The 13,800-nt window shown below is 38.8% G+C and overlaps 1 protein-coding gene across 2 annotated transcripts; it reads right to left on the reverse strand.

Annotated features, from left to right (window-relative positions):
* Positions 1 to 264: 264 nt before the first annotated feature.
* Positions 265 to 11,263, reverse strand: LOC128092971 (uncharacterized). Of its 2 annotated transcripts, none has more exons than XM_052708256.1 (5): positions 10,447 to 11,263; positions 6,236 to 7,459; positions 6,012 to 6,169; positions 5,718 to 5,920; positions 265 to 1,135 (listed from the first exon to the last, which is right to left on the reverse strand). In XM_052708256.1, the coding sequence occupies exons 1-5, from the start codon at positions 10,845 to 10,847 to the stop codon at positions 425 to 427; spliced, it is 2,697 nt and encodes an 898-aa protein (XP_052564216.1). In that variant the 5' UTR covers positions 10,848 to 11,263; the 3' UTR covers positions 265 to 424. The 2 variants fall into 2 exon arrangements, with proteins under 2 accessions (XP_052564216.1, XP_052564215.1); XM_052708255.1 differs by having other exon boundaries at positions 6,236 to 7,462.
* Between the last annotated feature and the right edge of the window lie 2,537 nt (positions 11,264 to 13,800).

Here is a 13,800-nt window from a genome sequence, read left to right on the forward strand (position 1 = left end):
TAAGGATACTTTCCTCTTATAAAAGCTATTTGGTTCGACTCTCAGCAATGCCTCTTCATCATGCGTCAAATAACAAATCGTTTTTTCTCGTACAAAACTTAACCTTTGAGATTACAAATATTCTATGCTACATTACATAATCGTACAAATGTTACGTGAATTTTTGGTGCTTTTTCTGTCTTAAAACTATCGCACAAGTACGTGTGTTAAAAAGAAGGCCAAGCCGCAAACGCGCGCGCTTATCGTTTAAGGTCAATCTTTGTAAAAATATGGCGATTGTGCTAAGCATTGTTTCGCGCGCTCTGACTGACTCTAAAAAAAATCGATAAATCTTAACCACTATCAACAATTAGCTCCTGCACTCTAGTCGCAGTCAGTCGCAATTTTACACTCCCACGCACCCTGAATTCGTTACGAATCACTCTCAATTCTTCTTATCGTCCCGTTTGCTGGCACGTTCCGGCAGCACCGGCGTCATGGTGGCATCTCCGTTGGCCGGATGCGTCCCGTTTGCCGTCGGAGTGCTCGTTTGGACCACCGCCAGGTCGTCCGTGCCCGGCGTGTGAACCTGGGACTGCTGCAACGAAGCCGCCTCGGCCATCTGCAGCCCGATGGTGGCCCCGATCTTGGCGCTGGCCTGCCGAAAGCTATCGCTCAGCTTCAGCTGGACCACGTTGATGCACATCGAGGTGAGGGCCAACCCGAAGATCAAGTACAGAATGCTGCACATCATGTAGATCGGGTGCTGCGGCACAAAGTCGCCGAAGCCGATCGTCGAGATGGAGATGAACACAAAGTAGAACGCCTCGAAGAAGGACCAGTTCTCCCAGGTGTAGTAGATCGTAGCCCCGAACAGCATGTACGCGACCAGGATGAAGATCGCGATCGAGATGGGCAGGTTGAACTCGTCGTCGATCTCGAACGTCTCCGGCTGGGGCGTGGTCGGCGAGTCGCAGGTTAGCGGGGGTGGTGGATAGGGGCCGATGTCGCCGGATGTTGACGGTTGGGGTTGGTCCGAAGATGGTTGGTGTTTTGGAGTGGTTGCGGTGTTGGCAGGGGTCACAGGTTGGAGCTCGTGATCTCCGCTGGGTCGGCGCACCATGTCGTAGACGACGTTCAAGCCTTTCATTACATCCTGTGAATAGGAAATAGGTATCAGTTATGGAGATATTTTAATCATGGAATTTAAAATTTATATGTATTAAAATTGATCGGAAAAAGAATCTAAAACCGGAAGCATTTTGAATAAGTTTGCAGAAGTTAACAAATCACTCATAATACCGTCATCTGGAGCGAATCGGGACACATGGGGCTAATTAAGACAACTATTTTAGCCTTGTTACTGCACAATAATTGGATTTTTTTTATTGGTTTCGGATAGAACAGAAACAGATCAATAACAATAGTGCATCGATTTCGAAATTTCAATTTTTGAAGTGCTCTAAAACCTGCTGTCTCTATTCAAACTAAAGTCGCGGTTCGCCCCAGATGACGGTACCCTTTCTTAAATTACATAGATTCTAATCAGTATGACCAACTTGGAAACAACCAGGAAAAACTCGGAAATTCAACTGAAAAAACCAAGAAAATATTATAAGTTGAATTGAAGATTCAACAAAGTTTTTTAAAACGAAAATAACATATTTTAACTAAATAATTCTACAAAAATGTGCTGGCTTGTTCCGGTTTTGTCGAATTCAGGAAAAAAAACTTTATGATGGGTTAATCATAAAAACAGTTGCTAATATTTTTCAAAGTTTATGTTCAAAATTGGTCCGAAAAATGTGGGGAGGGGGGACATTTTTTTCAAATACAAAACTTAAAAATTTCAATGGAAATAGAAGTCAAATCTACTGAAAACAATCTAAAATGTATTTTTCTGCAATAATAATCATATTTAGCATGTTTGGTAGCCCGGGTCAAAAAAATTAAAGTTGATCAAATCGAAAATTATATGAGATTGCCCGAAAGAGTACTCAAAATGGAGGCTCTGGCCAAAATTTCAGCCCATTTGGTTGAAAACTGGCTTGCCTTGAGCAAAAACAAGTTTAAATGGGAATTAACCCGTAAAACTGTAGCATTTAGGTAAATTGCTCTGTACAAGTCAGCCGTTAACAAATGACGACTTTTGCATACCATGGGGTCCTAGGGGATGGTCTGGGGAACAATTCCTCCGAAGGGTGCAAGACGATCCGAGGCCCCTGGTCTTGCCTTGAACCGGATTCATTCTGGCGTCGCAGAAATTCTCATGGCTAATGTTTGGGTTAGTTTAAACATATTTTGCATTTTTATGAAACTCCAATGCACAAAATCCCAAAAAAAAAATTTCGCAGATTTTTTTTCGTCAATATTAACATATTTTGGAAACTTATGATTGCAAAACAAGTGGACCGGTGTCAAATGCATTTAAAAAAACTTTTTTCATGCAAACTGAGGCTTGTATTTAAATTTTTTAACTTTTTATTTTTTATTTTATTTTGCCCTTGCCCCTCGACTTTGGTCAGAGTCGAGAGACATAAACTTCAAAAAATAATGTTCAAGCCTAATTTAAAAAAAATCAAGCAAAATTTATTTCAAAAAGCTTCAGGCAAAGTTGTGCTGCTAACTTCGAACGTCAAATTCTAAGTCTGCGACCTCGTGTTAGACAATTTGGAATGGTCGATTGCCTTGAAAACTAGCAATTGAATTTTCTCTTTAATTAATTACCGCCATTTTGGCCGTCATCTTAAATATTAAAATTCTAAATCACTTCAGAGTAGTTTTAGCATAATCATAAGCAAAAGCATAAGCATAGGTGCCCACACGCAGTTGCTACTCCGTTATTGACCAGGACCTCCAGAAGTTACATCCACGAGCCGTGGAAGATGAGTGGGTGCTATCTTTCCTCGCTTCGCAACTTCTCAAAGGCCCCTATCATGCTGATCAATACCGGCGCCAGCCATGACCAGTGGTAGGGTCACGGGGAAGTGGATGGGAATGTTAGTCCGATACTTGAGTGATAGAGACCGCCCAATCGACTGCTTCTCCGACAAAGTATCACATGAGTTTTGAGGGGGTTAGTAGATGGGTATGAGGTCAGGATTCACGAGTGGCAGTGATGTGACCATGAGTATTTTGTTTATCGGTTGAAAATTTTAAATCTTAGGCAGCCGGCTGCAGAAAGATAAATAATTGATTATTCAGAAAGTTTTTTTAATCGAACGCGTGCCAACCGAGCAGTAGTGCTATGGGCTGGACTTATCAGTATATTTTTACTGTTTGCGCAATTTATATAACGCAAGCAAATTTCAAAAAAAGTAAATAAAAGACACTTTACTCTTCATAAAATCGATAGTTTGATGAGTTAATACTAAAACTAATACAGTTGGAATAAATTATTACGATCAACGAATATAAACGAAAAGATTGTAATGAAATTAAAACAATAACTTAAACGAAATAAACCGGAGGCGTGCCTTCCAATCAACGATGATAAAAGAAGGACTTATGAAAAATAAAACATCAAATAAATGGCTCCGAAAAACACGTAACTGTAACCACGAGGTCTCGCTACTCACAATCGAATAAAAAAAAATTATGATATAATTATGATCTTTCCTATATGCCAGCGTGAAAAAAGGCGCCCGAAAGAAAGCCGACAAAAAAACAACTTTACAATCGCGCGACTCTTTTCCCACTCTAAATCACTTTAGAGCAGTTTTGGAGTCATACATAAGCTCAACAACAACAAAAAATTTCCGTGATTCAATTATCCGAAAAAATATTGTTGATTGTATTTACAAGGTTTTTAATTGGCTTCTTGAATTTATTCCTGCATTTTTCTAAAGTGGCGGAAACCAACACTGAGAAAAATGGATAATGTTTGTAAACTTTTTTTCTAAAACCTATTTTAGATTTTAAATTCAACATTTTTAATGCAGAATGTTGATTCTGTCAAGTTTCCACTAAATATTTAAATTTTAAAATTGAAGAATGTGGTTCATGCCTTTTGGAAGATAGGCGTTTGGATCAAAAACCGGTCAAAAACCACTTCGCTTTTAACTAGACGGGCTTCGATCTAAAAATTTGTCAAAAATCCATATTTCAACCAATTTTTGATCTTTTAACAGCATTGGAAAGAAGAACTCTTAAAATTTCAGAAAATGTTTTGGTCGGAAGTTTGACTAGTGTGCTGTGACTTTGCCATTTGCCATTTTGGCTGTGTTTTTGACTAACATCTTCTATATTTATAAAAAATTTCGATGGTTTTGTTCGAACGCGTATCAGTTCAATACGGAGCGTCGGATCGAGGTGCTTTTTGTTGCGTTGGGTTCGTATAAGCCCAAGGAAGGTTCTTACGCCAAAAAGTTACAACTTTGGCCACTCTGGAAGCGATTCCAGAAAATCCGCAGGTTGTATGGGAAAAGTTACGTAATATCAAATTTTGATCACAGGAGGCTGAATAAGCAAAAAAGATAAAAACGTCAACAAACGAAAAAATGGCAAAACGAAGTTTGTCGGGTAAGGCTTGTTTCCTATATATTTTGTGAAAATAACTTTGCACTAATTATTGTATTGCCCCAGATTATGCATATTTTTTACAATTTAAATGATAATTGTATCATTTTAAAGTGGAAAATGTGAAAAGCAAGCAAACAATTTAAAAAGTTAGTGTAACACACTAGAAAACTAGAATGGCATAAGGTTGGCTGGTAGAATAAGCCAAATGCTATCAGAAACAAACATACACAGCAAAAAATCCGATGGTAAAATCGCATGCAAAAGCATGCACATCACCTTCGTCAAAATAAACACTTAATATTACACACTGCATGTACAATTTTAGCAAACACAAAAAAAAAGTTGCAACCGACGGGATTCAAACCCAGCACCAACAGTGAGGAATGGCGCCTTAGCCCGCTCGGCCATCAGACCGATGAAAAATGTAAAGGATAAACGTATATGTGAGCTTCACATTTCGATCAAGTAGGTTTGCCATACTGATGGGCTACATATTTCAGGGTGTAATATTACACAGAATTTCTAACAATAATGCAAAATTTATTTTACACCCAGGCCTTTTACACGCAGCTGGATTACTACACCCAACCGGCGGTCGCATGATTGTGATACATGGCGGCATGAAAGTATATCAGAATCTGCATGAAAACTGTCCTCATGCATTTTTTGCGATATAGGGATATGACATTTTTGCCCGTTACCGACAATTATCGACATTACCGACGGCAGATTGATTGTATTGCAGAAAAAAAATCTTATCAGAACGAGGATTGAACCATCAACTTCTAGGTTGCTGATCCGACACGCTACCACCGCGCCATGGACGCTTGATGAATGGTGAGGGACAGAGCGCGAACATAATGTTCTCTCTAGAGTGTTGCTCGGGGACGCGCCAGCATTCTATGTGTTGGTGAGAACTGCAGATCGCTGACGTGTTTACACGCGGGCAAAAATGATCTATGGGCTTGCTGCAAAAAATGTAATAAAATATAACATTTTTTGCAGCAAATCCACTGTTGCAGATTTTGAGATATATTTTTCGTTTGGGTGTACTTTATTTGCTGTGTAAACAAAACAAGATAAATACAAATAAAAATACTAAAAATGAAACAAGAAAACATAAAACAGGAAAAGTAGAGTTTTTCGTAGAACAAAAGTTGCTCAAAATGAGCTCCTGAACACGGTAAAAAAAACATTCGAATTTTTTTTTAACACACCTGAACTTGCGACGTCTTTCGCACCTTCCGGAACGATCCGGTATAATACAATCGCCTAACGTACGCCCATAGGAACTTGATCCCTCTGGTGAACAGCTTGCCAAAATCTGCCAACACTATCAGGAAGATCGGTATCCCTATAATGGCGTACACTATCGTTAACGCCCTGCCCGTTGTCGTGGACGGCGTTATGTGGCCATAACCTGCAATTATAAGAAAGATTTGACGGGTTTAAGTTGGTTTAAAGATACGAGAAGATCCTGAAAATTTAAACGACGAGATTCTTAAAATTACCAATTGTCGACACCACAGTCAGCGAATAGATCACGCCATTGACAAAGTTCCACGCCGTGTTACCGCTGTAGGTCTTCATGCCTGCCTCGAAAGCGACCTGCAGTTCCTCCTCAAACTTGCGCAGCCTAGCCCTAGCCGTTGCCTTCCAGTCTTCTTCCCTTTAAATGAGTGACCAAAATCCGGTTATCAAACCATTCATAAACCAAAATCAATTCTAACCATACTTCTGATTATGACTGGACAACCAGAGATGATCGATGAAGTCGCGCTTGACGCGCTTCACACCACACTTGTACTGCGACTCAAAGGTTCCTTCCGTGACCCGGAAGATAACCCCTCCGATACCGCAAAGCAACACCATTACCCCAAAGTAGAAGCAGCACTCGTTCACCTGGAGACGCATCCGTTGAATCTCCAACGGATTGTCGTCTATAAAGTCCAACCAAAAGTCCTTCATTTCGCCCAGAATCTCCGACCAGCAGAACTGATCCCCGTCCTTTTCCACGTAGACCAGCAGCGCTCGTCTTCGTTTCTTCTCCTTCGGTCCTTCGACCTTCTTCTCATCAACCACAGACAATTCCTTCTTTTCCTCTTTATTCTCATCTTTGCTCTCTGTTACATCTCCCACTTTCTTCTCCTCCACCACACCATCCTTCTTATCTTCCTTCTCATCCGGCTTCGCGACCTTCCTCTGCGTCAGCACCATCTCCGGTTCGACCTGCTCTGGAATCACCTCCTGCTCGACGACTGCTTCCACCACAACCACTTCCGGCGAGGTCGGCTCCTCCGCCTCCGGTGGAAAGTCCGACGGAAGTTCCGACTCCGGCTCGGGAGACGTAGCCAGCTCCGGCGTTCTCGGTAGCTGCCTCACCGGTTCAACCTTGCCCGACTTTGGCCGCTTTGGCTTCCTCGGTGAAAACCTCCTCCGAATCGTTGCCATCTTCTCCTCATCGCTCGTGTTGTGATCAGCCTCATCCTCGCTGCTCGAAGCCGACGCGCTGGAAGTCTTCGGCACTACCAGCAGCAACTTCTTGGTCGGCCCGGGTGATGCCGGCGTTTTTGACCTCGTGGGAGGAATCGGTGGAAGCACGGGAGCTTCGATACTCTTGGAACGATCATCCCGCTCGCGGTTCCTCAGCTCAACCTGGAGCTTCTTTCGCTGCTCCTCGAGCAGCTCTTCTCTATACTTCTCGAACCGTCTCAACCTCATCCGATCCAACTCTCGCTTTTCCTGCAAGAACTTGAGCTTCTCCAGCTCGAACTTGCGCCGTTCCTCGTTGAAGCGGGACAAGTTGGTGGCCGCAGGAGAATCTCCAGTGCCAGCATCGCCGGTGGTGGAAGTGTTCTTGCCCCGTTCCGATTGGTAGCGTTCGATGCGTTCGCGACGTTTGCGCACCTCGGTGTCTGAGACTTTGCCGCCATCGCTGGAGTCGTCGGTTTTGGGTTTGCTGCTGTAAAGGGATAGGGTTAGGGGTTTAGGGGACAAGTTGAGTTGGGTATTTTAGTACAAGATATTTGTCAAAACTGTCCCCGAATACGCATTTGAAAGTTGAAAACAACTTAAATTATTTTACCCACAATTTTTTTTCTCGACAATTCAGCAATTTAATATAAAAACCAAAAAGAAAAGGACTTTGATTGAGCTCAAAATTGATAGGGGAGAGTGGGAAGAAAATACTCTGTCGAAAAACTTAGATAATTCAATGGAAATAGCTGTCCAACCAATCAAGACCATTTTTTAATGCATTTTCCTGTGTTGATATCATATTTGATTATAACGCAGGGTAATTCACTTCAAATTGTTTTAGCTGATTGCACTTAAAATTACACAGAAATTTTGAAGTTTGTGCAAAAAAAATTGCAATAAGTTTTTTTTTGCTAAAATTTTAGCTTTTGTCAAATTTTACATTTTTTGAAAACTAATGATTGCAAAACAACTGCACTAGTGTAAAATGTAAACACATTTGGATTCAAATGTAGAGGATATGGTTTGTTATTTCAATTTAATATTTTTTTAAATGTTTTTGCTATAAATTTGTTGGTTGCTGATATGCAGCTTCAAATGGAAATAGAAAAGGAAATATAAAATCTTTTGGTTAATGGATTTTCAATATCAAAAAATTAAACATACTTGAGATATTCTCATATCTTTCCGATAAAAAAATTATCAGAATTTTGAATTCAAGTCTAAAATTTAAATAGGCTTTAGATTAAAAATTATGATTGAAGGGGATGACATAAACTTTAAAAAATATTTGCAACGGCCTAAATAAATTTAAAATAATACTCATGTTTATCTCAGATTTGACGCTCATCAAGAGAAAAAATAGGAAGAGAACATGGCACTCTTTCCCCCGCACGGAAGATCGTTATTATTCGGTGAAACATCTAACGTCGAGAAATGACCTGTAACTTTTTGTAGATGGCAAAGTCTGTAAAAAAAAACGAACAAAATAATTTGAGGAGTGCTTAAATCGAAATACTCAAAAATACTTCAACTGATTTATTTTATTCGGGAATTTTGTGGGCGATTATCTTTTGCGTGTTTCGCCTCCCCTCTCTTTTGCGAGTAAAGAAAGTTCACAATTGAACAAGATTTAGATAATAAAAGTTTGAACTTATTTTGAACACATTATCATTTTTTTTTAGCTGGTTTCAAATTAACGCTTTCATATTATTATTTCTAAAAAGATCACCGTTTTGATCTATGATTGTTTCTTTGAAAATATTTTATCATTATATAGGGCAGCGGTTCTCAACCTTTTTCGACCAAATCCACCCTTGAATTATTTTCAAGACCTTCATTCCCACCTTCAATCATAAATTTAGTATCAATTCACAAAAAATCACAATTTTGGCTTTAATGTATGTAGAAAGATATTTTTTTCATTACACAATATTTTTGCAACACTTGCAATAAAATAACAAATTCTCAGCGATTTGTTTTAACATTTTTTTCATAACCTGAACGTCTAAAGAAAAATGTAAACAGCCATTAAATCTTAAAGAAAAATCTCTTATATTAAACATTAAAATTAGCTCATAACCAAAAAAAAACAGAACTTGAAAAAAATATAAAAATATAATGCACTGCTCATGTTTGGAGGAATGTCAACGAATTCTGTATCACAGACATTTAGTACAGCTAAATTTGAAAACTAGAACAAAAATTTTTATGAGCTCTCTTCATGTTTCAAACAATATGAAAATTCAGATAAATTTATTTCTTCGAAAAAACATTCATAATTTTTAAGTTTTTGCCCGTTATATTTTAGACATTTTCAAAAATAAAACCAAAAAAAATGGCAAGGAAATTCACATATTTCACAAGAAATTTCATAATATTTTTTTTGTTGATAAAAGTGCCCCAGAAATTTTTGAGTTTTTAGCAAAAACGTTCAAAACCAAGAATTTCTATTGCATCTTCATTCCCCCTAAAAATGGCCAAATTCCCCCCCCCTGGGGGGAATTCCTCACCGGTTGAGAAACACTGATATAGGGGATATATATGGTTGTTATTCTTCTTTAATGTTTTAATCAACGAATTACGGTTACAATTCAGTTCTAAAATCACTCGCACTGGCAAAGTTATTTCTTTAAATAAAAACATTATTTGTACACTTGCTCACAAAATCACGAGCAAAAGGAAAAACTGAAAAATATTTATTGTCACATAAAATTTTGACTTATAAGATAACGACTTGCATCAAGATATAATTTTCGAGAATTCTCAGGATATTGAAATCTCCACTAAAAACTGGTTTGTTTCTTGAAAACCTAACCTAACCTAACCTAACCTAACCGTTAGACCGGGACTAACATTTTACTTCCCTGTCCGACGGAAGGCGTGATCAGACAAATCTCGTCTCAAAATTTGCCACCGGGACCTTCTGGGATCGAACCCAGGCCGACTGGGTGAGAGGCAACAATGTTTACCCCTACACCACGGTCTCGGATGGAAATTTTATGCAAAAACATTTTTAATAGCATGTTTCAAGATTAATTATGATTGATATTACCGTCACCAGGGGTGACATTGGGTCTGGGAGGTGATATTGGGTCATACTAAAATGGTGAAATTTGTATGACCCAATGTCACCCCGATGACGGTAATCAATTTGAATAAACATCCAAAAATTCAAAAATGTTTAGTTTCAAATTATACAAATAATCCCAAAATAACCCTCAATTTGTCACATTTGTTTACATTCCGCATCAATCCACATTAGAAAATGCACCAAAATGTAAACATCTACCCCCTCCCCCACATTTGCTTGGCACCATTCCAATAAAAAGTGTTTTTTTTTTTGTTATTTGCACGCGCTTGGTATTCGGGGGGTCGGTCACATTTCCCTTTTCACCCAGTGTCGGTCATGTCACCAATTTGTAAAATTCTGTCGTCACGTCGCGTGTCAAAGTCCGTCGTGTAACATACCGCGACCCGGTCAAACTTTTCTTGGCACGTCGCAGCAGCGAAAAGATCTCCGGACTGCTTGGCACCGACTCGACCTCGACTTCCCGCGGGACGGACCTGCTCCGGGGCGTCATTGTGGCGAGTTTTTTGTCCTTCCTGGCGAGGATCTTGTTCCGGTGGCTGCTGTAGTCCATGGCCCGTTCGATGAAGCTCTTTTTGACGCCGCTTCCGCCGCTGCTGCTGAGGGATCCCTTTCCTTCGGAGCCACTCTGGTCGTCTGAGGCCTGACTCTGGCTGGCGGAACCCTCGCCGGTGGCGCCATCCCGGGATGGATCCGGCGTTGATTCACGCAACTGACGGGCCGTCTTGCGACGTCTACGGGCCACCACAGCTGGGACGTCTGGTTTGGGTTGCTGATCCATGGTTGATACTCTCTCTCTCTTTTAAATCCGCGTAGTCACGAACTCCGTGACGTCACCGAACAACGGTTACTCAAAGTCACACACAGTTTTACGATTAAAAATAAACTCTCTATCGGTCGACTGCTCACGCACACACAAGACCAGCTCTGATTTTCCCTAAGCCGGTTTTTTCTTCTTCTTAATTTTACAAATTTCCACTAATTTAAAACTTTGTCGATACTTATCCACTAATCGAAGCGCACTAATCAAATCACCACTTTACACTCTCAATCACACCCCGAAATTGCCGTTTTATCGCGTTTTTTACATCTTTTCGAAGGAACCGAAAAAAATAAGGCGATGGAAAATGGTGGAAAATTTTGACTCGCGCAACGCGGCAAACGACCCAACCAAACGACGACCGTTCGGGACCGCTGCTCGGAAAATTCTGAGCGAAATAGCGCTAAAAATATCGGAAAATATCCAAACGACGGCGACGACGACTACCACAACGACAGTGGCTGCACAGTTGGAAAATGAATCAAAATTGTGAGCATATTATTCTGATGTTTATTGAATAAGAGGCATTCAATTTTGTTGAAGTTTAAATCACAATATCTGGAAAAAGATCAATCTTTTTTGTTAATTTAACTTTATGTTAAAGTTAATTTTTGATACAGTTAAAAGATAATCAAATGAGGTGACTTTGCAGTTTTTTTTTTTAAATTTTGGTCTTGTTTATTTTAAAATTTTCATCAATACAATTTTTAATTTACTTTTTTTACATTATTTGAATTTGATTAAACACTACAATAAATTTCATGCTATAGTGAGGAAAAATTGCCTTCGTTTATTTTTACAGTGTGGTATACAAACCAATCTGCGAGGAGAACGTTTTGTTAATATTGCAGGATTATGAGTCGCAGTTAGTTGTTGCTACGGCCAGCTGGTGATCGAGAGAGGTTTCAGCTAGTATTGCTGGTTTACTTAAGCTGGTTTTGGGAGGAAAACTGTGCAAAATGGGGAAGAAGAAAAGTGTTGAGATTTTCATTATAGATATTTATTCGTTGAAGTATGCCTTAAAAAAACAAGATGTTGGAAAAAATAAAAATAAACAGGTGCATTTATTTTAAAGCAAAGAACCCTTGTTTTATTTTTCAGATTAAAATCTTTTAAAATCTATTTTCAAATCATTCAAAAAAAACTGCTAGCAATAATTTAAAAGTTTTCAAAAGTAAAACAAACCCAACAAAGACAGAAAGCTCAAAATTGATTCAACAATTATTTGATTAAAAAAACACGACAAATCTTCCCGAATTTTTAAAACTAATTTTCAAATCAAATAATCATTGAACATTCGTGAAAAAAAATCTTTCTATGAAACGTAAATTTAAAAACAAGCGTAAAGTAGTAAAGTGTGTACTATGTAATGTGATTCTCAAATTTACTCAGTATAGGATTTAAAGATTTTGATGACACGCGACTACAAAAACAGCACTCTACTATGAAAATAAAAAATAAAACAAATTTCAGCACCAGCTGGTTAACCAGTCACCGCTCAACGATGCATAATTGGGATTTGACGCAATGCAGTGAGTTGAAGAAGACTAGCACCAACACCGCCCATTCAACAGATTACCCCCCTCTCAATTTCTCTTTCTAAGCAGCTTGACTTACTGTCTGTGACAAACCTCTGTCGTTCTGCCTCACCAAAATTGCCGTAAAAATACCATCACACGCTCTCTTCTCTCGTGAACAAACGCTCTCTGCCTTACTCTCTCGGTGGAAAACATATGATTTTTCCGGCAGAAGGAAAAACAAAACAGAAAACGAATCAAACGTTTTCACATGTCGGTTAGTGGGACTTGCGTGTCGCAGCTTGGTGGTTGGAGTTAGGTGGGCGATGTGACTTGTGTGTTGCACGAACGTGGGAACGCTACACAAAATGTTGCGGGATGGTTGCAGCTTGCAACAAAGAGTGTCGCGTCAACTGTAATGAGGTGTTATTTGGACAAATCTTTGAAAAAATAAGTTATATTACAGGTAAAAATTAAAACATTTTTATTTTGACTTTTTTAATGCTTTCTACTAAAACTTAACACTCATTTCATGTAATTTTAAATTGAAATCAATCATTTTTATTTGTTCTTTTGGTGAACAATTTGTTCGCATAATAGAACTTAATTCGAAAGTAAAAGTGCTTGAACTGATTTAGCAAGCATTATTCTAATAATGATTGATTCACCATAGTTATCCAGAACAACTTTAACTCAATGATGGATCCACTAAACCAGGGCAGCCAATGAGTCAATGGCAGTCAATGCAACGAAGCAATGAAAAATTTATGTTGATTCTCCTTGAAATAAAATTTTATAGTTTAAAAAAAATTGTCTGAAAGTTTCTTTATTTATTTTTTTCAATTAATGCCACTGATAATGTATTTCAAGTTATGATGAAATATGAAAAAATATAATTCCAAATTCCAAGCTAATTTTCAAAATCAGAATCATAAAATGCATAAAAAATGATGAAAGTAACGCTGTTGAATTTTAGAACAGTTTTTCTCTTAAGTTTCACGACAGGCCCGTAGCCAGGGGGGGGGGGCTACCGGGCTGCAGCCCCCCCCGAAATTTTCCCAAAATTTTTCCCATTTTTTTTAATTGTATTACCTTAACAAAAAACTCAAAACAATGTTCTCCTCACACAAATAATTTGTTAGATAGAGAATCAAGAATAGATTGATCAAACTAAGTAATTTAGTTGTCCATTGCCGGGCTCAGTTTTCGTAGATTATGGATCCAATATTTGCAAATTGAGCTGCAGATTTGAACATCGTTCCATTCAGTAACGTCTCATTTATCTCGTAGTTTTGGCATTACAGTGGTTGGGGTGGTCCAAATCTGGGCTAACTTGAGACTACCCCCTAAAATCAAAGATTGACCCATCACTAGGCTATGTTCCAAATTTGAGCTTT

This window comes from Culex pipiens, chromosome 2 (assembly GCF_016801865.2).
Source record: "Culex pipiens pallens isolate TS chromosome 2, TS_CPP_V2, whole genome shotgun sequence".
Taxonomy (NCBI): Eukaryota; Metazoa; Arthropoda; class Insecta; order Diptera; family Culicidae; genus Culex; species Culex pipiens.

What these genes read in the sequence shown, in the direction of transcription:
- LOC128092971 (XM_052708255.1), bottom strand. Translation starts at nt 10,847, where the DNA reads ATGGATCAGCAACCCAAACCAGACGTCCCAGCTGTGGTGGCCCGTAGA. An exon ending in TTGTCCAGTCATAATCAGAA is followed by an intron (nt 6,170 to 6,235) that starts GTATGGTTAGAA and finishes ACTCATTTAAAG; the next exon opens with GGAAGAAGACTGGAAGGCAA. An exon ending in GACTGTGGTGTCGACAATTG is followed by an intron (nt 5,921 to 6,011) that starts GTAATTTTAAGA and finishes TTATAATTGCAG; the next exon opens with GTTATGGCCACATAACGCCG.